At 45.1% G+C, this 25,039-nt stretch overlaps 1 protein-coding gene across 4 annotated transcripts in view; it reads right to left on the bottom strand.

Annotated features, from left to right (window-relative positions):
- Positions 1–25,039, bottom strand: part of SLC9A3 (solute carrier family 9 member A3) — a gene marked incomplete at its 3' end in the record, with an annotated part of 116,109 nt that overhangs the window by 64,752 nt on the left and 26,318 nt on the right. For 3 of the 4 annotated variants that reach the window (XR_014540999.1, XM_083582740.1, XM_083582741.1), the window contains exon 1: positions 5,123–5,403. The exons of the other annotated variant lie outside the window; for it this stretch is intronic. Coding sequence is in view for 2 of the 3 variants with exons in the window: in XM_083582740.1 (XP_083438866.1) it covers positions 5,123–5,330 (208 nt within the window). Of the gene's footprint in view, positions 1–5,122; positions 5,404–25,039 lie in introns of those variants that run through there. 4 annotated transcript variants of the gene reach the window in all.

Below are 25,039 nucleotides of genomic sequence, written 5' to 3'. Positions count from 1 at the left end.
CCCTCCTACCTCCTTCCCAAAGCCTGGTAAGCACTTGCCCAGCTTTGGGAAGGAGAAAGGACTCTTTTCTTTCTTTGGCGATCCCTCGTAGCTGAGTAAGATTGTCTTCCATAAACACAGTTTTAACAATGAGTCCGTAAGTGACTGTGGAGGCCAATTCTGGATCCACACGTCCTTGCACAGTGGGGACATTGGTTTCCAGGCGGGAGCTGATCACGGTGTGGATTTGCCAAGCGTGTCTTCCTCCTAGCACATTTCTCCCTCCCCATGCTTACCTGGCTTTGAGAAGGCACCTTCCTCAGCTGCCCTAAATCTGCCTCTGGCCTGAGGAAGGACCATCCACCTTGGACCTGACAATAAAAAGTAAGCCAAGAACAACAGACTACAGGATGTCTGCTGTTTTGTTTCCAGACACCCTTCTCATAGCAATAAGCCTGAGAGGGTGTGTCAGAAAGAAATTGAATTGATATTGGTTTATGTAGGTTACTAACTTTGTATTAAAGCCACATTTCTATATGTAACTGTGTATTTTTGTAATATTTTAAGTTATCTGTTGTTGTTTCAGGTTTTTTTTGTGCACCACTTAATAGTTTTTTTAATTTGCTAGGTAGTATAGAAATCAAATATTCGAATAATTAAATTGGAGATTTTTATGCAGAGGTTGGACGGCCATCTGCCATGGATGCTTTAGTTGAGATTTCTGCATTGCAGAGGGCTGGACCAAATGACCCTCAAGGTCGCTTCCAATTCTGCAATTCTATGGTTCTTTGAATTTTGAGCAGGCCAGAAGAATCTGCTCCCACCCAACAACCCATCACTGCCGTTCTCCTACAGCTGCCTTTCTTCTAAAAGGTATAGAAAAAATTACACACAACTGCATGCAGCCTGTACTGTACTTGGATCCTGTGTGTGCTGTCCAGCTAAAGTTGCACACTTTTAAGTCCCAGATTCACAGAGCTATCCTACGTATTTTTATTTGGAAGTACCGTATTTTTCGCCCCATAGGACGCACTTTTTCCCCTCCAAAAATGAAGGGGAAATGTGTGTGCGTCCTATGCGGCGAATGCAGGCACCAACCCCTCTCGCTCTCCAGGCTTTGCGCAGATCTCCGTAAGCCGTGGGAGCCCGTGCCGGGCTCCCACGGCTTGCAGAGAGTTTCCTGCATGCCGAAGGCTGGGCGCGCTGAGCTCAGCACGCCCAGACTTTGCGCAGCTCTCCGCAAGGCGCGGGAGCCTGGCGCTGGGCTCCCACGGCTTGCGGAGAGTTGCCTGTTCTGGGGGCTGGGGTCGGGGGAAGCTCGGGCTTCCCCCGCCCCAGCCCCGTGCCTGGGGGGAAATAAATTTTTTTTCCTTTATTTCCCCCCAAAAAAACTAGGTACGCCTTATGGGACGGTGCGTCCTATAGGGCGAAAAATACGGTAAGTCCTACTGAGTTCCATGGGACTTGCTCCCAAGGAAGCATTTTAGGCTTGCAGGCAAATAGAACACAATGGGCAGAAATTTCCAAAGCTTGGAAATATTCTTCTACTGGCACTGTTGAGAGTCATGAGGAACAGATGCTGCTGCTCCCAACTCCTACATGGTCATTTCTGTCCAAAGGGCTGATCAAACTGACCTCCTATCTATCTATCTATCTATCTATCTATAGAAGGAGGAGCTGCTGTTGCTGTTGCTGTTGCTGTTGCTGTTGCTGCTACTACATCATCATTATCATAGCCAAATTATTTCATCAAGCAACTTTCCCTGTATGTAACACCAAGAGCAGCTCAGCAGCTACTCAGGGCACAGAAACTGTATCACATTTCTAACCAACAGCAGTGTTGGAAAGGCTTGCAAACTATAGAATCACAAAGAAGAGGCTATTTCTTTCTATTGTTATCCTATAATGCAAAAACCAGACCTGAAACTACACCATTTCAATCCCTAACCTGGACAAGCACATTCAGCTACTCATTCCAGAAAATAAAACCAAAATGAAATATTTTCTGCTTGGTTGCTTCCCAGCATTCTGGCCAGTTTTGCTTAAAGTGCAATTCAATGCAGATTGGGAAGATCCTGTTCAACATGAGGCTGTAAGGCAATATCAATAACAGAAGACCAAGAATATTCAAATGAATGTTGCCTGGATTTCCCCCCTGCAGAGCAAACAGAAGTTTTGGTGGGAGATCAGAAAAGAGTGGTATCATGGAGAACAGCCTCCCTTCCTCACTGCCCCTGCTCTGCAAAAGATTCAGTCCCCAGTGCCTAACATACAAGGGGGTGGGAAGGACATGGCGGGACCCTGCCCTACAGCTCCTGCATGATGCCTAATTTCACACAAGACCCATCCCTTGGAGCTGCTTCCCATGTTGTGTCTGCCACAGCTACACTGAAGTTGTTCTGGTGTTTCCCACAACAAACGCATAAAGAGTGAAGGGCAGTGTTGCATTTCTGAACACTCAGAGGTAAGCCAAACATGTCCACGGTGGGTTTTTAGGGGCATCCGTTTGTCCACTGCATGCTAAGCGCTTCCTGTGAGAAACAACAGCAGGGCTGTGGCGAAGCCAATTGACAGAAAGTTAAAGGGAGGTTCAGGAAAGTGGGGCACTCCCTCAGGAAGCCTAAGATCCCAGCTGCAATTTTCTGTATTTCACAGGATAACCAGCACCAGAGTGAAAACTTGGTACAGAATTTGTCAGCAACACATTATCCGCTGAAAACAAATGTATTACACCTCCAGGGCTCTTTAAAGGTGTATTCATTGCTCAATAAAATATGCAAGGGGATACAGTCAGCATGCACAATTAAAGGATCTTCCCTTCTACCTTCTCTCTTTCCCACACACAAATGCACACCAAACAAACTCCATACTCATGTGAAGAGTAATAGTTTGCCTCATATTTTTTGTCCATCTGTACTAATCTGATGTTTTAAAAAACGTATATAAACCCTGTTGTCTCTTTGGCTACCAACACAATGAACTGGTGCAGTGCTTTGGTTTGGAATATGAATTAGGAGATAGGAATACCTGGCTCAAATCTCAGCTCTGCCATTAACTTTCTTGGTGACTATAGGCTCAGCCTTGCCCCACTCCCACCTAAGGAAGAGTAATGCTGACCCATCTTGAAGGGTTATTGCACATAAGACATGTGGAAAATACTAAGTGTTTTTATTATGCTATGCATGCATGCATTCATTCATTCATTCATTTTCCTTGCTATATTTCATAGAATCATAGAATTGTAAAGCTGGAAGGAACCACGAGGGTCATCTAGTCCAACCTACTGCAATGCAGGAATCTTTTTACCCAACATGGGGCTTGAACCCATGACCTTGAGTTTAAGAGTCTCGCGCTCTACTGACTGAGCTATCTGTATCCCACTTTTTTCTCCAAGGAGCTCAAAGGTGCTGGGTTAGGCTGAGTGACTGGCCCAAGGTCACCCAGTGAGCTTCATGGCCAAGTGGGGGATTTAAACCCTGGTCTCCCAAGTCCCAGCAGGACACTCTAAGTTATTGTAATAGAGGTCAAGAAATGCAGCCGTCTGCCCATGTTATATTTCACCAACTTCCCAAACCCCAGGGCCAATTCACACTTCAAAATCAAGCACAAAAAGTATGAGGCAAAATATGCACATTGAATCAGCCCCTACTTGTGCTTATTGGAGGAATCCTTGGTCATGAAACACACCCGCACTAGACACGTGTGCCATTGAAACCTGGCTACCTTTTTTGTCCCTTGACTGAAAAATAAAATGCAAATTGGTCTTCCATATTCACATGGAAAATGCAGAGGGAGCTGGTGGTCCTAGCCAGGTGGGAAGAAGCAGCCCATGCAAAGCAGCTAGTCTGCAGCCGGTACTTATGAAACCCTAACACCACTGCAGCAAAGCATCACAATTAAATGTGGAATTTTATAATCCAGGGAACATCATTACAAACTGCTCGGATGTTAATAATTCTACTCACAGGGAAATCCTAACTGCTAGGCTTAAAAAGAAACTTGAGCAATGTGCCCAGAGGCATGAGACACTGAGAAGTTTTCCTACATAACCCCCATTGACACAATTATTTGTGTCATCTTATACCTCTTTTAAATGTGTTTTGGGGAGGGGGTAATTGATTTGTTTTTTGTTCTTGCTATCATCACGTATTTGATGCTTCTGTATTGTATTTCTATGTTGTGAACAGCCCTGAGATCTGCGGATGAAGGGCTGTATACAAATTTAATAAATTATTATTATTATTTGCAGTGCAAAAGGCCAGCTTGACATCAGCAGAGGGAAGTGGCCTGTCTCTGGCAGTTATTTTGGAGTACAAGTAAAGGGCAGCAAATTACCAGCAATTTCATTCATAAGCCCCACCAGGAGTGCATTCCCCCCTGCCTTTGGCACCAGGGCCATGTCCTGGGCCACCACCAACACCCGCTTGCATGGAGCGGCCAGGTCAGACCACTGGTCCATCTAGCCCAATGTTGTCTGGTCACTGGTCTTGCTGGTGTTTTCAGGCAGGGACGTTTTCAGTCCAGCTGCACTGGATCCTTTTGGCTGGTGCTGGGCGGGTGCGACCGGGTGGGGGTAAACCTTCTATAGGCAAAAAGCTTGCTCTCTTCCTCCTTCTCCTCTCTCCTACTGCCTGAGCTCCTTTTACAAAGCCCACTACAGTTGCACGGTCCGCCTCTCCTTCTCTCAAACTGCCACATTGCGCTCTTTCTTCCCCACCTTTTACAGGAGAGCAATGCCCTTTAGTGCCTAATGGGGTCGGCCAAAGATGCTTCACGGAGCAGAAAGAGCACTTTTCATTCATTGCAAAACAGCTACAGATATGGAACATGGCAGGAGCCTGAAGCATCTCTGGTCTGGGGGATGTGAAGCTGGCAACCCGGCCAAGGAGCAGCACCGATCTGCCCAGCCGCTCTTCCAGGAGCGCGCTGTGGGCACTGGAGAGAAAAGCAAGACGCCCTGCGCAGCAATCCCCGGGCAGTGGCAGAATTATATCTTCCAGATTCTCCAGCGGTGGAGAAAAAACTATTCAGAAAGTTAAGGAGCACCAATTCAGTTGCCTGAGGCACCCATTCGCCAAGGCGGAGCACAAAAGGAGTGGATGGGGGGGGGGAGAGAAGGCATAGAAGAGGCTGGCCCACTCACAAATCTTGGCCACGCTGGCGACGAAAATCCACAGGACGATGATGTAGGGCGCCTGCACGTGATGCCACTTGAAGGTGACGATCTGGAAGCCCTCGCTCGTGTGCTCCGGCGGCGCCTCTTCCGACCCCGCGACGGCGGGCAGCAGCAGCAGCAAGCCCAGCAGCAGAAGCCCCCAAGGCGGCCGCGCCCTCATTCTGGCCGGACCCATCAGCGGGGCAGAGACCTTCCGGGCGGCGGGCGGCGGTGGCAGCAGGAGCGGCGAGCGCACAGCGTCTGCCCCAGCGCGCACGGCCGGCAGGGATCCGCCACGCCGCCGCCGCCGCCGCCGCCTTTATGCTGTGCCCCCCCCGCCCCCGAGGGGAGGAGCCTCCTCGGCCGAGCCCGCGTGCCCCAAGCGGGCCCCGCCGCCGAGGGCTCTTTCCCGGCCCCGGGGCGCCTGGGCGCCGGACTTGCCCCGTGGGGCCCCGAGCCATCCACTTGGCCGGGCGGCAGCGCTGCTCGCCCCTTCCTTCCTCTAGGAGCCTGGCTCCGGTTCCCCCAGCAGGGAAAGCGAACCACCGTCGGAGGCGCGCTCGTCCCGCGCGCCGGTTTCCGCCAGCGCTGCTCGCCTCTCTGCGTCTTCCTCGCGGCCGAGCCCGGTGCCCGCCTTCTTCCCGAGGAGCCGGCGCCTTTGCGCAGCGCCCAGAAAGCCGCGGCGGCGGCGGCGGGCCGGGCGGGCTGGACTGGGGTCCCGATCCTGGGAGGCAGCGCGAGCCGGGCACCCGGGAGAAGCTGCACGCCGAGCCCATTTGCGCCACTCGCCCGCCCACCTTCCCGGCCAGGCCACTTGGCGTGGGAGTTCAAAGAGCTCCCCGGAGAGATAAGGGAGCGAGCGTGGAAGAGGACCGAGGGGGAACAGCCCTGGCGGCAGGAAGGGAGAGCCTGCTCGGCTTAGCGAAGGGGGCTGTGGAAGTGGCCCTGAAGCTCCAAGGGGGCCGCCTCCAGCTCCACCATGCAGCCAGCATTTGACTAACGCTGCGAGATAAGCGATTCTTGCGGCAAGCTTCACAATAAAGTTTGAATTGCGCACCTAGTTCAGACTTCTGGCGTGGGGACGACTGCAAGGATTTGATTCCCTACCCCGGCTCATGTCAGATGCCTGCAACGTCTTGGAGGAGGAACGGAAGGGTCCCTACCCGCAATGAGCCCACCACACGTAAAAAAACAAAATAGTGCTTTCTTTGGCACGTGTCAGAAAAAGGTGAAGAATTTTCCCAGGCCAGGGAAGTTTGGCTCTCTCAGATTGCACACCTCTTTATTTAATGCACTCACGGCAACCCTTGTAGCTTGTGCGCTTCTGCCTGAAGGCAGCCTTTCTCCAGGCAAGACACTGGCTGGTGGGTATTGTGGTCCCAAGCAGCTGAGTGGCAGCAGGTTAGGGACTTCTGCCTCAAGGCATGGCACATTTCCTGCTAAGAATAACAGTTATTCTTAGCAGAATATATACGTTTTTCTGTTCAACTCTTGAGTAGGAATTATTCCTTACATTGAAACTTGTGGCCTGAGTTCTTGGTTCATCCTTTTTAGTGTATTTCCAACAAGAACTCCAATTTCTTTAACGTTTAATAATGGCACATTTCCTGGCAGAAGTGAAGCATGCCTTTGCTCCTGCCATCTCAGGGCAACCAAGGAGTTATCTTAATATCATTCAGGAACTAGTATTACATCTCAGGTTTTACTCCTCTCTTTTCAATGTTTTTAAAATCCTGCAAGTTATCTTGGTGCTATGGGAGCTGGCCAGAGAAGGTCACCTCTCCCCACAGCAGGACTAAACGTCAGGAAAGTGGGTCACTGTGGCACAGTGGGAAGCCACAGCTTGGCTTCTCCCTGGGCTTCTCCTGGTGAAGTGGGAAGCAGTGCTGTCATGCTTCCAAGGTAAAGATGTTTCAATCCAGCCTAAGTAGTGGAGAAAATAAAACGTCACAACCTAAGAAGAGCCTTCTGGCTCAGGCTAAGTAACCACCAAGTCCAGCATCTTGTTCTCACAGTGGCCAACCAGATGCCCCAACGGGAAGCCACAAGCAGGACCCAAACGCAAGAGGAACTTTCCCCCCTGCAGTTTCCAGCAACTGGGATTCAGAAGCATGTTGCCTCAGAAGCGTTTAGTGACTACACTGCACATCTGACATACCCATATTGCAGAGGCTGCTGGTATGCAGTTCTCCAATGACACGCGAGAGCCAGTGTGGTGTAGTGGTTAAGAGCGGTAGACTCGTAATCTGGGGAACCGGGTTCGCTTCCCCGCTCCTCCACCTGCAGCTGCTGGGTGACCTTGGGCCAGTCACACTTCTCTGAAGTCTCTCAGCCCCACTCACCTCACAGAGTGTTTGTCGTGGGGGAGGAAGGGAAAGGAGAATGTTAGCCGCTTTGAGACTCCTTTGGGTAGTGATAAAGTGGGATATCAAATCCAAACTCTTCTTCTGCATCTTCTATGGCATGGGTAGGCAAACTAAGGCTCGGGGGCCAGATCCGACCCAATCACCTTCTAAATCCAATAACGACAGTTCAGGAATCCGTGTTTTTACATGAGTAGAATGTTTCCTTTTATTTAAAATGCATCTCCGGGTTATTTATGGGGCATAGGAATTCGTTCATTCCCCCCTCCAAAAAAAATACCGTATTTTTTGCTCTATAAGACTCACTTTTTCCCTCCTAAAAAGTAAGGGGAAATGTGTGTGCGTCTTATGGAGCGAATGTAGGCTGCGCAGCTATCACAGAAGCTGGAACAGCAATAGGGATTGCTGCTTTCACTGCGCAGTGATCCCTCTTGCTGTTTTGGCTTCTGAAATTCAGAATATTTTTTTTTCTTGTTTTTCTCCTCCAAAAACTAGGTGCGTCTTGTGGTCTGGTGCGTCTTATAGAGCGAAAAATACGGTAATAAAAAGTAGTCCAGCTCCCCACAAGGTCTGAGGGACAGTGGACCAGCCCCCTGCTGAAAAAGTTTGCTGACCCCTGTTCTATGGCATTGCAGGGGGAGCTGGGAACACATCTTTTAGTCCAGGCACTACTTCACTGTGCCAGGTTATAAAGTCAGTGACTTGTTAGAGTTGCAGGTTACTTTTTTGACCAGGAAGGAAGAAAGGGGGTGGGAAGCAAAGCCAACAGTTCCCAATGTGATTATACTGAATCGTTGTCCTCCTGATGGTTTGTCATGCCAGAATTAACGATCCTAGCTCTCCAAAGTACTAGAGCAGAGGTCCCCCAATGATGGTCCGTGAGCTTTGTTCAGGTGGTCCGTTGCATGTCTGTCAATTTGTGGTTGAAGACGGTGGGTGGGGCTGGCATATCCATCATATTAAATTGTTGTTCACTGCTTTGTGATATTTTAGTTGGTCCTAAGAAAGGTATTGCCCTACTGTGGCTTTTGGCTTTTTCCTTGTTTATGAGGCACATTGAGAATCTAATTTTACCGAGGATTATCTGTGTTGCTTCCTGCCTCATGTGTGACCATGAGGTTATTATTTTTTAATGCTATCATAAAATGTACATTATTTTAAAAGGTAAAGGTAAAGGTAAAGGGATCCCTGACAGTTAAGTCCAGTTGCGAACAACTCTGGGGTGTGGCGCTCATCTCGCTTTACAGGCTGAGGGAACTGGCGTTTGTCCACTCCGCAGACAGTTTTTCCGGGTCATGTGGCCAGCAGGACTAAGCCGCTTCTGGCAAACCAGAGCAGCGCACGGAAATGCCGTTTTACCTTCCCGCCGGAGCGGTACCTATTGATCTACTTGCACTTTGACGTGCTTTCGAACTGCTAGGTTGGCAGGAGCTGGGACCGAACAACGGGGGCTCACCCCATCGCGGGGATTCAAACTGCTGACCTTTTGATCGGCAAGTCCAAGGCTCAGTGGTTTAGTTAAACACAAATTGGTGTCTGCCATTCTGAGGATATGGATTTCAAAACCACCAGGGTATGGCAAAAATGCCAGGAATAAAATGCTATTGTCACCTGGTAATAAACTACCACAACATTTTATGCTTCAGTTATGAAATAGACACTGTGATTCAGGAAGAGAATAATGCCTCTCAGCATTGCCACAAACTCCAGGAAAATTTATACAGCCAGGACCCTCAAATGGTAGCACTTTTCCTGGAATCTACCACTTTGGTTGTAGATTTGATAGATGGGGTGCAAGCTCATTTATTTGCTTGTCTAAAATAATATCTATCCTGATCCCTAAGAGAAATCAGAGTAATGTATACTAAAAATGAAAAACAATATATAAACATGCAAGGGAAAGCAACAAAACCCACAGTAGCCAAATTATCTACGAGTATTCAAAATTCAAAATTCAAAATTGATGCTTTTGAATTATGGTGCTGGAGGAGACTCTTGAGAGTCCCATGGACTGCAAGAAGATCAAACGTATCCATTCTTAAGGAAATCAGCCCTGAGTGCTCACTGGAAGGACAGATCGTGAAGCAGAGGCTACAAGACTTTGGCCACCTCATGAGAAGAGAAGACTCCCTGGAAAAGACCCTGATGTTGGGGAAGATGGAGGGCACAAGGAGAAGGGGGCGACAGAGGATGAGATGGTTGGATGGTGTTCTTGAAGCTACCAGCATGAGTTTGATCAAACTGCGGGAGGCAGTGGAGGACAGAAGTGCCTGGCGTGCTCTGGTCCATGGGGTCACGAAGAGTCGGACACGACTAAACGACTAAACAACAACAACAAATTCAAAAGCTTGATTTAAAAGTTACGCCAAGGAACACTACAGATTTCCCAGAGGGGGAGCTCAGGAGGCAGAGGGACACCCCAGAAAAGGCCCTCTCCTACCTTGTCACCTCATGAACACCTGTGAAGGGTCAGAGAGAAGAGCAACCATGAAAGGGCTCAGTTCTTGGCCAGGATTATATGGGCAATCTGGTCCCAAACTGTTTAGGTCAAACCCAAGTCTATGTTCTTGTAGGGAAAGAAAAAAGGACTCCTACACACATATACATGGTGTTATAGATTTGGGGGACCCCCCTAAACCTTAGAAATTAATAAACTGTAGGATTTTGATTGCGCATTGAAGGGAAGATTGCAGGACAGCAGGAAAATACAGGCTAAACTTGTTTCCAAGCCAGACCCTCACCTGGGATAGTGGCATTAACAGGACAAAAGGGGTGGATGGCCCATCTAAGAGGAATGGGGCCTGGACAGGCAGAGGTTGCCATGGTGTTTGAGGTGTGTTTGAGGTGTCAGGGGAAAAGCTACTTTAGAGCAAGGCGTGGGGAACAAGTCCCCCTGAAATGACCATGCTGTAGGATCTGAACTCCCTCCATGCAGACTAAAGGTGTAAATATGTAAATAAAACATACTTCTAAAATCCATGACAGTCTCTGCTGTGTCTTCAGTTCTCCAAAGGAGCATAAAATCTGGGGGAGCATCTGGAACCCCCTGGCAGAGAGTGGGGGTGGCACCCAACTTTTGTAACAATATAAATGGCATGTGAGGAAGATGGTTGAACCTTCTCTCCTGTCATACTATTTTTGGTTTGTTTTTACATGACAGGTATTTTTATGCAGAAAGAATTCATATGGGCAAACACCTATAGCCTATAGTCATGTGGCTGCACTTTATCACGGTTCTGCTGACTGTGTACACTGGCTCAAACTATAATGTGTGTTACAGCATTAAAACCCCCAATGACAGTTTTCCTCAGAAATAGGCCCCACTGATTTCAGTGGGTCTTACCTCCATGCAAGTGTGCACAGGACTCCAGTCCTAGCCTTACAGTTGGCAATTACCCTCCTCATAGATTCCTCCCTGGCTACTCATCTTACCTTAATTTAATGAATTGATTTTAAACATTTATATACCGCTTTACATTTAACATTTTCAAAGTGGTGTGGAGAAAAATATATAAAGAAAGCAATATATAAGCAGGACAATGAATAACACATAATGCGTGATAACAGATGGTCTTCTAAATTTCATTCTGCACTTCACATTTATTTGATAAAGGAAATGATTTTGCTCATTTTATAACCATGTATCTTGGCTACGTCAGGGAAATTTTTGGAATGTTGTCTGTTAGTGCCTGCATGCACGCCACTTGGCTCTCTTTCCTGAGATGTAGCTTACAACAATTAAAATCAATGAGAGTTGCTATTGATTAAATGGGGCATTCATACCAGTAAAGATAAGTTAATTCACCAAGTGGAACAGCTTTGCCTCAGAAATAAGTCATGGAATTATGTGCATGGTGAAAACCTACGTGCACAGGTGTTTTGGGACCAATAATATTAGTTGGTGCATACAGCTGGCTACTGTGGTTACTGTATTACTATGAATTTTATATTGTTAATTTTTATTGACCACTGCCTATGGGACGCCTTCAAGGAGCCCTCCATGCACAGCAATGATCTGAACAGTGTGTGGAGCACAAAGAGAAGAACTCGGTCTGTTGACATGATTTTGCGGCAAATCTTGGGGCTCATCCACATTTCCGTTTGTCCCCTTATTTTTACGAATGGGTTTGAGAGGGGGAGGTTTTGTCCTGGAAAACCTGCTGTTTTTGTCCCCAGGAAAACCTGCTGTTTTCTACAGTGCAAACTTCAATCACGTTTTCTGCAAATTGACGTTTGTTCCGATTCAGCAGTAATCAGCAGTAATCAGCGAGTTTTCCTAGGGAAAGTGGCGAGACCAAGTTAAACCTCTCAGGCCTATGAGCCTGAGTCACGAAGCAAGCAGAGGTGTGGATGAGCTCAGAGTTGCCTTAGTGCTTCACACACCTTGTGGTGCTGAGGGGCACTATTCAAGTTTGCCTGCTACTTGTTTTCTACTATTAGCCTGCCTTCCCTTCACCTGCTTTTGTCGTTTCACCCCACAGTCAAAATTTAGACTGCAAAGGTAGACCTAAGGCACACTGATGGTGCTCTATATTAGTGTAATAGATACTGAGAACCAGCTTGGTGTTTTTGGAATTATAGACCTTGCTCCTGTTATGCTAATTACATTTTTACTATTTTCATATTGTATTGTAATTGTTAATTAAACTTTCGCTTCCAGTATCTTTATTATGTCCCACTTTGGGGATAATTGTCAAAAAGTGGGAGGCAGATTTGGAAATAAACTCATAAATATATAAAGCCTGGTATGTTAACTACCCAGTAGTCATGGCTTTAAACTGCCGAGAAAAGCTGCAATTCTAGGGATACCTTCTGTGGAGACAAGCCCTTCTGGTTTCTGAGTAAAGGTGCAAGGATTTGCACCCTGAACCTTGTAGTAAATTAGAAAAAAGTGCAAAACAATCCAATTAAACAATTAACCTTAAATAATCTGATCTTCTAGGCACACATCAGCTTTACAACCAATAAATGTAAAGGATTGCATAAGAAGTTGCTTCTCTTTTCACACCAAGAGAAGCTTAGGAGTCCAAAAACAATAATCAAATAATTCTATCACAATAATTTAGCTAAAGTGACAATTTTCTTTACATAGTACATAAATTCAGTTCAATATTCTTGTACCTTGTTAATAGTTTGCATATTATAATCTTTGTTTTCAAATGCAGGTTAGGAGACCCACACACATTCCAGGGATCAATTTCTCCATTTAATCAAGTGAATCAAGGGTCCACCCACATAATAAAAACGTTCACTTGGAAACCTTTGAAAGTTTCCAGGGTTGGGGCTGGCCTGCCTCCAGGGCACACAGGCCAAGAATGCAGACGTGCTTGCTGCCCTATGGAGAGTTCCTGGAGAATCCGAGCAATTCAGATATGCTAAGGCACAAAGCCTCCAGGAACACAACAGGCACAGCCTGACCCACGGCAGTCTCCCTATCTTGCCACTGGAGTAGAACAGCAGGTGGGCCAGCTCTTTCTGTCCTATGTTGAGGGAGGGAGGCAAGTGAGGATTGCACCTGGGTGACTCTATCTCTCCTCCTCAAGGGAGACCAAAGATACTGAGCTCGCCTGCCTGGATGCTGCTGGCTGTCACCATCATCATCATCATCATTGCTGACAGATTGGAGCTGGTGCAACAGCCTTGCTTCCACAAGAGGGTGAGAGTGATACCCACAATCTTTGGGGGCTAGTGCTGGAATCACCTGATTGCAATCACAGTCAGAGTACAATTTGTTGCTAGCATCAGTGACTACAGTATCATAGGAACACTGATCCAGAGCATATTTTCTACAGCCTTTATATTTGCTTACATGTAAGATTGGGTATGTATTTTAGTTGTGCATATTGTATTATGCATTTTATTTTATACAGACGCAGGTTTCATCGCATGTATATTGTAATTATATTGTAATTTCAGCTTGTTAAGTCTGGCTGATGAATTGATCAAGATTGGCTGATAAAGCATTGAACAAAACAGATCGGTTATCCGGAAACTCTGTTCTGGCGATATTTGGTGACAGATTATGTATATATCGAACTTTTGAATTATTCTACCGCAACTGGTGAAGAAGATTTAGAGACTTTGGTTGCAATTTCTGATCATCTGTATTAGTCTATTAATAGTGTTTAGTGCTAGTGATGTATGGAAGTGAGAGCTGGACCATAAGGAAGGCTGATCGCCGAAGAATTGATGCTTTTGAATTATGGTGCTGGAGGAGACTCTTGAGAGTCCCATGGACTGCAAGAAGATCAAACGTATCCATTCTTAAGGAAATCAGCCCTGAGTGCTCACTGGAAGGACAGATTGTGAAGCTGAGGCTCCAATACTTTGGCCACCTCATAAGAAGAGAAGACTCCCTGGAAAAGACCCTGATGTTGGGAAAGATGGAGGGCACAAGGAGAAGGGGACGACAGAGGATGAGATGGTTGGACAGTGCTCTGCTGTGCTCTGGTCCATGGGGTCACGAAGAGTCGGACACGACTAAACAACTAAACAACAACAGTGTTTAGTGCCATTGTTATTGGCCATTGTGTTGTGTTATATTGTTCAGAGTGGGAGAACTAGCAGCTGTGCTTGCACTTCAACATAGGGGTGGGGCAGGATTCATCCATTCACCATTTGAAAGGTAACTTATGAATACCATACCCTCCAACATTTCTCCAGTGAAAAGAGGGACATCCTAAGGAAAAGTGGGATGCTCTGGGATCAAATCAGAAACCAGGACAGCTTCTTTAAATCAGGACATCCCTGGAAAATAGGGACATTTGAAGGGTCTGGAATATTGTTAAATCATCATCATCTTGGCAAAGAATTTCCAAAGGAAGCTGCCTCTTCCCATGCCTAGGTTTGCCCTCAAATTCATGCCCTGGCAAAGCACACTATAGCGGAACTCTATCTGCACTCTCTTTCTGCTCATAAAAACCAGCTTTAGAGTTATTCACATTTTACAGAACAGAACGTTTGGGCAGTGTGTTTAGCAACATCCTTATACCACATCAGGTTATTTGTCTTATGTGGCCCAATCTTGTCTATCCTGACTGGCAGTGGCCCTCCAAGATCTCAGGCAAATGACCTTTCACAGCCCTAAACTTTTTAAGGTCAAGGGTGGAGCCAGAGACCTTCTGGAGGCAAAGCATGTCCTCCTCTCTTCCTGACCTTGGGTCCCTTCTGCAACAAACGCTTGCTGACCTCTCTGGCCTTAGCCCCCACCACTTGCTCTTTGTTCACCTTCAGTTGGGATGATCAGGCACAGGAAAATTCTGCCCTCACACACCTGGCCTGGGAACTAGGAGTTCCAGGGCAAGCGAGGCAGGATGTCCACCCACTGGGTCCCTGTGCCAGCTGCACCTCCCTATCTAGAAATCCTATCTTAGTCTGTGTTTATTTTATTCATTGTTTTTTCATGTGAAAACCTTTCAGACGTTTTACTCAACACCCTCTCTGGCAACGCACATTGTGCTTTGCTTCCAGAAAGAATAAACGACATGGGAGATCATAGAAATATAACATTAGAAAAGAAAATTCTTTTGAAGAGAACGTGGCATGAGTTTTATCTCAAATAGTAGTGGAAGTAACAATATGTGTGAGCTAATTGTATCCTTGCAAATATAAAACTACAAGATCCCCCAAACCGGTGTGCTGTTGTTTCTCTTAAAAAAAGTCTCGGGTTTCCTGCAGCAGACTTCCCTTACATGGTACAATGGAAAAGTTCCCATGAATAGAACAGAAATTAAGAGAGATTCTCACATTTCAGTTTGGGTATGATTCAGTCAATAGTATGCAAGCTTATGGTTCATCCATTTCAGTGATAAACACACTTACTTCAATGAGAAATTTCATAACGTGGTTAACTCTGTTATTCAAATCAATAAGAATACAGTTGCATGTTTTGCTCAGAAGTAAGTGCTATTGTGTTTAATGGACTTGCTCCCTAGTAAGTAAGCATACGAGATGGTTGGACAGTGTTCTCGAAGCTACGAACATGGGTTTGACCAAACTGCGGGAGGAGGGCCTGGTGTACTCTGGTCCAGGGGGTCAGACACGACTAAACGACTAAACAACAACAACAACAAGTAAGCATAGGATTGCATCTCTTTAAAAAAGCTTACCTTCAGTGGAAGTTTGTAGCGGACTAACAGAATAAGGAAATTTATGGATCACTCTGAAATCCATGTGTGCATATATCTTGCTTTTCCATAGAGGAAATGAGGCTACAAATAGCCAGCCTTTCAAGACTTGTACACCAACTAGGTCAGCACAAGTGTCCCCACAACACAAGGGCAGTCACACCTGGCTCACCCTGCCATCTCCCAGGTACTGCCTTCTGTGATGATGCTGGCTTCTTTCTGAGAACGCGCTCAGGATATAGCACTGCAGACTGACCAGGCGCTGCTTCTGAAATAGCCAGAAGCACATCAGCACTCACTGGAGACAGAACCATTTTGGTGAACACAAAGTCCAGCACTACCTTCCCATCTGGTGCTAAGGAAGCTGAAGAGCATGACCAACTCAGAAGTAACGGATCCCACCACTGGCACCAATTATGTAGCAGGTCCCATCACTATATACCAACTGCAGTGGATCCAAACTACTTATACATCGTATAATAACCACCACAGGTTATCTTCTGGTTTATCTGTGAGGGAAATCTTAAATACTTGAAGACTCAGGCAGAAGTTGAACAAATAAGATAGATTCATTTCACAGAACAAGGTGGATAAAACAAAGGATGTGTCAGGAGATAATGTCCTTTCAGAAAACGGTTAACCTATTAATAATTATCCTAAATCTAATGGATGTTACAGGCTACTAATCACACACAGCTTCTTTTAAATGTCAGTCACTTAAGTTCAGTTATTACACTTCAGGTAGTTATTACAGGGGTCCAGACTAGATGGAAAATGCTCAGAATTACTTCACTTCAGTTCCTTAAGTTAGTTGCATAGATGCTATAGCTTAATACTTTGGTTCTTAAACAAGGTGGTACTTTCTGTCAGTTACCCTATTCTATCAATGACACTCCTGAGGTATTTTGAATAGTATTACAGATGCAGGGGATCACCACACCCCTCTTAACTGGTCTTGGAGTCTTCTCTTTCTAGAAGATGTCTCCTCTCCTGACTGAAATGAGACCAAAGTAGATGGTATCCTCACAGCTTCTACTTCTCCTGGCTGGATGTTAAACTCAGTTTTGAACCAACTGTCTCAGACAAACCCTATCTCCCATCTCAGATCAAGCCCTATCTAACCACTCCCTCAGAAATGGCTCCTTTTATTCTCCCTCCCAAATTGCTGGCTCCACCCACCTCTGACTAGCTGTGTTGGTATCCAATCAGAGAGGGGCTCCAGCCCTCTGGTGGAATTCTGAAGGACTGCATCACCAGCCTCTGCTGTCCATCACAGCTGCCTTGCTTCCTGAGCAAGCCCTCTCCAAGTGGTACAGACCAAGTTAAGCAGTGCTTCTGAGAAGGCTGTGAACTGAGGAGGTATCAGGAGTAGGTGTCAGGAGGCAATGCTGAGGCCTCAGCACTGGGCCCACTGCCAATCCCCAATTTCCCTACCCCTCTTTGCTCTTCCTGCCTGTTCACTTGTCCTCACTTAGCAAGTGAACAGTGAGAGGAGCAAGGAGGAGGAGATTCCATCCACCTTGCCCTCTCCCACGGTGTGGACAGGGCCCAAGGGGAGAGGACAAATGAAAAGACAGCAGGGACCGCAATGAGGAGGAGATACATCAACACACAAGGAAGGGGTCCATAAGGCACCTTGCACCAAGGTCTTCCAAAACCTGGGATGTGGCCCTGCCAGCAGCACTTCAGTCAGCTCAAAGATGGACGACAGAAATGGCACACAGATATTTTTGTCCTCGGGTAAATACAGAGCATTTTCAGAACCAGACATTAACACAAATAAAGCAGTTAGGCTGCTTTTGAAGCACACTGACCCTGCTTTGGTCGGACATACAGTTTTCCTTGCAAGATCAAGTTCAGGAGAAACCTGCTAGTTTCCATTGCAGAAGCCGTGTGTGCATATCAACTGATTGACTGACCCTGGTTACATCACAAAGTTCCCAAGGCAGTTTTTCTAGTTTGAAAACTTATAGTTTAATAGATTTGATTAACTTCCAAGGCCCTGATCTTTTTTTTAAGATGAACCGCCTGCCTGAAGCAAAGATGAAAAGGAAAGCAGATTTGGAAGAACACATTTCATGAGCCAAGCAGGGTGGGAAGTCAAACTCAACCTGAAACGGAAAAAAATAAAACTGGCTCCAAGTTAAATGTATGTATGCATGCTTGGCCTGTATTTTAAGTACAGTTTTTTAAAACATACAAACTACTTTTTAGTAAAAAATGAATAAAAATAGTGCACTGTCATAAATCTCAAACACGGGACATCTAAGCAAATTTTGTTTTTAATTTCAGGAATGATATTTGCTTTCAGATGCCAAAAATAGGCCAACATTTTCTTAGTTATATGGGCACTTAAAAAATAATAATTGGAAGTCATGTGTATATTATCTTTTATCAAAGACAAAGTTGCTTGCTTTCACTTTGCAAGGTGGTGTTAACATTTTAAGCAAACTGGTCTTGGCAAGCTAACAATGACAACAATAAACCCATTTCTTCTAAAATCATTTCCTTAAACTTCCAGCTTCCTAAATATCAAACAGAGGACAATCCCTGCTATGGCTTTCTCATCTGGGGGTCTTTGTAATAATTGGAAGTTTAGGAAGCAAAATGTTGAGATTGACTCTCCAGAGACAGGAGAAGGGAAAGGCTGGGGAATTGTTTACTAGGCAGAGAGATTCATGTGAGCGTAGGAAACTTAACTCCTCAATGCTTCATGGTGCATGGTGGATGATTCTGACTAGCCTCAGGCCACTTACTTAAGGGGAGAACTACCAGCAACTTACTAAAGGTTCTCACTGTCAGAGGACTCAGCCCTACTGCTATCTTTAAGACTCAGAGGTGGAGTCGCCTGCAAATACCTGCATCTCTCTAGGTCAAAGATGGCAAAATCAGGCAAGGATCCAGCCAGTTCCTTCATGGAGATGAGGTCAAGCACACTACATCTCTTGTTAGTGTGTATCAGGCTTCAGTTGGCTTTAGTCTCCCTGCTGAGACAACTTTCTCCTATACCTAAGAAGAGCTTTATCCAGAGGTGTTCCCTTGGAGGTGAAGGATGCTTTGGACCTGACTTTGCCTGCCTTTCCTAGGCTTTCTGTGCTTTGAACTACGTTGGCCTGCGGTGACTTGACTTTGCCTACATTGACCAGGCTTCACCTAGTGAAATATACTCAGAGTCGCAAAGTGATTTCATGCTCTTTATTCAGCTCATAGTGGTGAGGAGAAATGAATGAAAGTCCCCTCAAAGTATCTGCTTTATATACATTATTTACACAATGGGCTGCACATGATTGGCTAATTCTGGAATTCTACTGTAAGCCAATCAGGTTGTGGATTCACTTATATCTGGAGCATGATTGGGTGGTTCCTGCCAACCAATCATACTGCTGCATTGTTCTAGGACCAATCAGACTGCTGCATTCTGAATCCTATTGTTCTAGGACCAATCAGACTGCTGCAATTTGGATCCTATTGTTCTAGGACCAATCAGACTGCTGCAGTTTGGATCCTATTCAACTCAGTACATAACACCTAGCCTGTCACAAGTAGACTTTGCTTACCTTGACCAGACATTGCCTGTTTGGACTTGACTTCACAATACTCTACCAGCTTCCTCTGTGGATCTTAAGAATCCATGGAATAAGATAGCTTTACTTCATGTTTTGTGATCACTTGCCCCATGGACCCTATTTCACCTTGGTGAGAAATGAACTTCTCTTTGAAGCATTTACCATTAGTACAGATGCCACCATTATTTCTTTAGTTATTTCCTTCACTCCTTTCATCTTCATTTTCACCTTGAGTGAATGGGGATTTTGTGGCGTGTTTGCATGCTGTGTGGCTGGGCATCCAATCTTAAAACCATGTCCACAGGATCTCACAGCAGGGTCCCTAAACACTTATTTTGTTTCTCCAACTATTTTCAGCAAGCCATTCACTATGAACCCCAGACTTCGCTCCTGGTCCATCATTGCCAGTGCATGTGAAATTAAGATTATTATTTTTTGCCCATTAAAAAAAAACAGTCTGCAGCAAAAAGCCCCCATCCTTCAGACAGCATGCACAAGATGTAGAAAAGTTATTGACCTTGGAAGGGTTTGCCCAGGTAGAAGAGTGCAGTGAGGGAAGGGTTCAAAAATAGGGCATTTTGCTATCAGGTGTCAAACCCAGGTGCACAGGTGTGAGGCATTGCTGCAAGTCAGTGGCTCAGTGAAGTTAAAGGCAAGAAGTAAAAACCACCACTCTCTCGTAATAAGAATTCCCACCTGACAGGACTCATGCACTGCTACCACTATTCATTCTTAATTGATTTTAGGTGAGGAAATGGATGTAATATTGAGGGTAACTAATGGAAGGAACATGGATTTTGGAGCAAGATCTGGAACACTGGAGTGCAACATTTTATTGTTTTATTGGGTAAATTAATGGAATATTTTATTTGGGTGATATGGGTGGGAGGCACATTAATTTATTTGGGGTAAAATTTATGAAGAATTAACTGGATTCATTATGTGAACTTTTACATTCTAGCAATTTATAAATGGTCATATAAATATGTGTGCAAATTTGCGTGCCGTTTCATTCTCTTTTTTCCAGTGGTGCAGATCCTCTCCTTATGACAATGCATAAATGGCTACTCTACATATAAGGAAGGCCCTAGCAAATTATTCAACAGTTTTTCCAGGCTTCTGGGCTCTTCAGCTGAAGCAGATCATCTCCTAAACTAGATTCCTCTTGGTGATTTCTGAACTTCTGAATTTGCATCTGAATTTAAAATAACAGGAAAACAGAACTAGCAAAAGAAGAGGAAGAAAGATAGGTAACAATGCAGGTTAAAGTAACAGAAAGGCCATTTTTATTTTGTAACTTTTCGGTAGTTCAGAGTCAGGAACAGGACTTAGTTTCTCTCCACCTGATTAGTGCACTTTGGGTAAGTTTACACGTGCACTTGCATTATCATAGAATCATATGACTGTAGAGTTGAAAGGGACCACGAGGATCATCTAGTCCAACCCCTGCAATGCAGGAATCTTTTGCTCAACAATTGTCAATCATAAATCAAAGATACTTTAAAATGGAGAAATGGGGGAGAGTAGAGGGAAATATTCACTTTCCATAACTCTTTACCAACCCACCCCCACCATATATGACATTCTGAAGTGACAAAGTTCATGAAATAGCCCAGGTCATAGTTTCAAGGTCCACTATAATTGCTGAAGGAAATCTAATCTAATTTTGATTAGCCAAGCAAAGTAATCTTCCAGACATCCAGTATTTGTAGCAGGATGTATTGTGTTTCACTTCCTCTTCACTGTACACAAATAAGCCACTCCATATTCCCTCATATAACCTTTCTATAGGTACTAAACAATTAGGATGATCATTACACTTAGAAGCTGCAGCTAGTGCAGAATTCAGCTGCCAGGTTATAAACAAGATAAGAGACAGGAGAGCCATTGCCCAAAGCGCTGGTCTGTTGTTGTACTGCGTATGGCCTTGTGACGGAGAGGGGCAAACCCCTGTACTGATGATACATGGTTCCCTCACACTCAAGTCTAGCAATTCTAACCCAGAGCATTGACATTATATGTGTTTCAAAACTACGTAATACAATTTCCAAAAGAAAAAGACTGTGGCATACCATGCCAGAAATTCCTGGTGGAGCACACACAGAGGGCTGCCACATACAAGTGGAGCCATATCATTCATTCCCTTGAGCCAGCCAATCAGACCTGGAGAGAAATTCCTTTCTGCAGGAATGAGCTGGAGGTGCAGGCAAGTCTCGTGCATCAATAGTTCACTCAGATAACATTGTTTTGGCATTTTATTACCCTTCTATCCTGGAGGAGGCAAACCCCTCTTAATATGTAGTTTTCTCTGCTGCCCCAGTGAAAGTGAGAAAACAGCCTTCAGGAACCCAGACAGTCAGCATCAATAGTCCATTACTGAATTGTTAGAAATGTTTACAGAATTTGCCAGGAGGAGGAGGTTTCAAGATTTCATCCCTTTCATACTTAGAACTCTTCTATATTCAGACCAAAGAACTAAGGACGTTAAATGGAGATTATTTGTAATTTTTTATATGGGATGGAAGATTGTTAACTTTTTTTCAATTTTCATTCTCCTTCCTAAATACATTTTTCACCTGTGCTTTGGCTAACATTTGTAAAGAGCAACTCACCTGTTATTTTTGGTAGCGAAATTACATCACTGATTTTAATCTTGAAAGATACAGGTTCTTCTTCACCCTCTCAGTCCTACCAGTTGCACTTCCCAGCCGGAGTTCATCTTTCCATGAGATGAATAAACAAAGTTGCCTTATGCAGAGCCACACCAATGATCCATTTAGCCTCCTACTGTCAGCTGACTTTCCAAATCCTATCATATCTGGAAGAGAGATGTGAAAGGTTTTCATATGGAAAATCCTCTCCTGTAGCCTTTCCTATTCCTTCTGTGCAACCGTGCATCATCACCATGTCATCAATTGCAGATATTTATTACCACCAAGAGACCACCCAGGAACTTCTCGTACCAGGAGCTGAACTCAGCATTAAACTAGGGATGGAGAAAAATAAAAGCAGCCCTACAGTGTGTGAAGCCTTGCACCATTTTCTTATGCTGGGAATGTTGGCTTGGGACAGCACATCTTTGTTTGAGATTCTGTCCTGCCATGTGATGCCCAAAATCTTCCTTGTGCAGTGCATACGAAAGGCATTGAGGCGTTGCTCCTGATGGCTGTAAGGTGCGCACAACGTATTTACATAAAGCAGCGCGCTCAGCACACAAGCCTAGTAGACCTTCATCTTGGTATTGGTTGTTAGCATCACATTCTCTCATGCCCCTTTGCAGAGGCGAGCCATTGCTGTAGCTGCCTTGCCAATACGCTTGTCCAGCTCAGCATCAATGGAGAGATTGCTGGTTATGGTGGAACCCAGGCAGACAAAATTGTCTACCACCTCATGTGTGTGATCACCAATGCTGATGCATGGAGTGCTGGTGATGTCCTGACTTAGGATGTTGGTCTTCTTCAGGAGGGTGGTAAGGCAAAACTCCACACAGGCTTGAGCAAAATGGTTGATGACTTTCTGTAGAGCTTCCTCAGAGTGAGCTGTCAAGGCTGTGTCACCTGCAAACAACATTTCTTGGAAGAGAACCCAACACACTTTTGTCTTGGCATCGAGACGTACCAGGTTGAACAGACCCCTGTTGCTCCTCCTTCAGTCAAGCTGAAGGCATAGGAGGGCAACAGGGAGAAGAATATGCCCAAGAGAGCTGGGGTGAGGACACAGCCGTGTTTCACACTGTTCTTTAAAGGGAAGGCATACGAGGATGAACCATCATACTGGACAGTACTGTGCATGTTCTCATGGAATGAATAAATAAATAAATAAATAAGATTTATTATTTATACCCCACCCATCTGGCTGGGTTCCCCAGCTACTCTGGGCGGCTTCCAACAAAATATTAAAATACATTAAAAGCTTCCCTAAACAGGGTTGCCTTCAGATGCCTTCAGAAATGATAATCTTGTGGAGTTTAGGAGGACATCCTATCTTGTTGAGCAGTGTGAAGAGTCTTTTTTGGCTGATAAGGTCAAAGGCCTTTATCAGGTGCATGGAGATAATGTACAAGGGGTGTCTCTGCTCTTGGCATTGCTCTTGCAGCTAGTGCAGCGAGAAAATCATGTTGACTGTTGACCTCTGAGCTCTAAGGCCACATTGTGACTCGGGATAGACCTTGTTAGCAAGTGACTGTAACATGTTGAGAACTACACAGGCAAAGGCTTTCCCCACAGAACTCAGCAGGGAGATTCGGATTGAATGTTCTGTCATTGCTTTAGACAGTAGCCATTGGCACATCATCTGGCAATCCACTGGGCATCACTCTTTGCCCTTCTCAGTTCAGCAAGCATCTTCTTGCAGGGCACACACTTGGCACCAGCTTGGCTGCAAGAGTTGTCAGAAGGAGGCATATAAAGGCACCATCGAACTGCCTTAGGGATTCCACTCCAATTTGTGTAGGGTCTACTCCTTGGCCTTTTCTTCTCCCAAAGATGTCCCACAAGGAAGCAGGTAGAGATTAATTCTCAGGGTTTACTCCTGAAGTCTTCCCCAAAACTGAGTATAGCCATAAGGCAATGGAGGTTTCAGATCAGAGATTTCCATCTCCCAGATGGGCTACCTTCCCAGGTGGATGAGCCCCACCTGCCCCTCACTTCCCTCTACAGCACAAGGAAAAACCTCCTTCTTGACTGTTGGACCCACTCTTGGTCTCATCCACTCAATCTGCTGGAGGCTGTCTTCGCATGCAGGGAAGTCCCTAACTCATTGAGGGTTCGAGACCCATCAGCTACCCTCCCCTGGTTTAGCCAGCCAATCATAGCTGTTTGCCAGGATGTGGCCACTGTCACACATTGACAGCTTCAGCTGTGCAGCAGTGTCTTGGTGGAAGCAGGGCCGGCCACCGTAATGGCCGGGACACCCAGCAAAATATAGTTTGATTCCTTTATGTGTAGTTTGACTCCACTGATTTACCAACCTCCAGGGTGAGCTTAAGTACAAAGTGAAGCTCTGCCTGTGCTGTTAGCATATCTGACTGCTGCAAGCCTCCAAAATTGGTCAATTGCAGAATATAATTGTAAACAGACTATTATCAAATTGATTCTAAGACATTTAAATCCTTTTTTGGACCTCAGGTGTTGATGGTTTACAGTTCACAGTTCACAGCTGTGAGGTGAAATCAGTTTTGACTTATTCTGTGTTGATATGGTGATATTCAAAATTTCAAATATTTAACTTACAGGTTTTAGCCAAAAAGTTTGAACAGTGCAATAGTTTGAAAAAGTTTGAACAGCAACTTCCAAATCCAAACAAAACTATCATTCTGAGGCAGCACCAATATGCGATAACTCTGGTAATTATGGACAACCTTGGTCGGGTTGATCAAAACCTATGTTAATCTTTGACTTGAGTTAAGCACCTTGTTATTTTAACCTCTCTTTATTACTGGTTACTAATTCCGAACAGGATGTTTGCAGGGATATTTTAACCTTGGAATTATTGGTTTAAACCAGTTCACTTATAACCGTGGTTGGTAGGCTTGTTTTCATATATCTGTGTCTTTCTTGATTTAACTGAAGTCATTTTGAAGAGCAATTTACTTTCTTTACCATAATTCTCCAACATTGCAATTTTATTTTTTACAAATCCTTTCTCTGTCTGATTTATGACTGCAAGCAAGAAGTGAAATCTCGGAGGGGGAGGCAGAATTTAAATCAAGAGGGGTCCACAGGACATCCGCCTAACACTGCCATGCAAGCTGGTTGTGAGATAATAATAATAATAATAATAATAATAATAATAATAATAATAATTTATTTATACCCCACCCATCTGGCTGGGTTTCCCCAGCCACTCTGG

This window comes from Podarcis filfolensis, assembly GCF_964270895.1.
Source record: "Podarcis filfolensis genome assembly, chromosome: 13".
Taxonomy (NCBI): domain Eukaryota; kingdom Metazoa; phylum Chordata; class Lepidosauria; order Squamata; family Lacertidae; genus Podarcis; species Podarcis filfolensis.
This window is presented reverse-complemented; position numbering and strand designations above follow the sequence as displayed.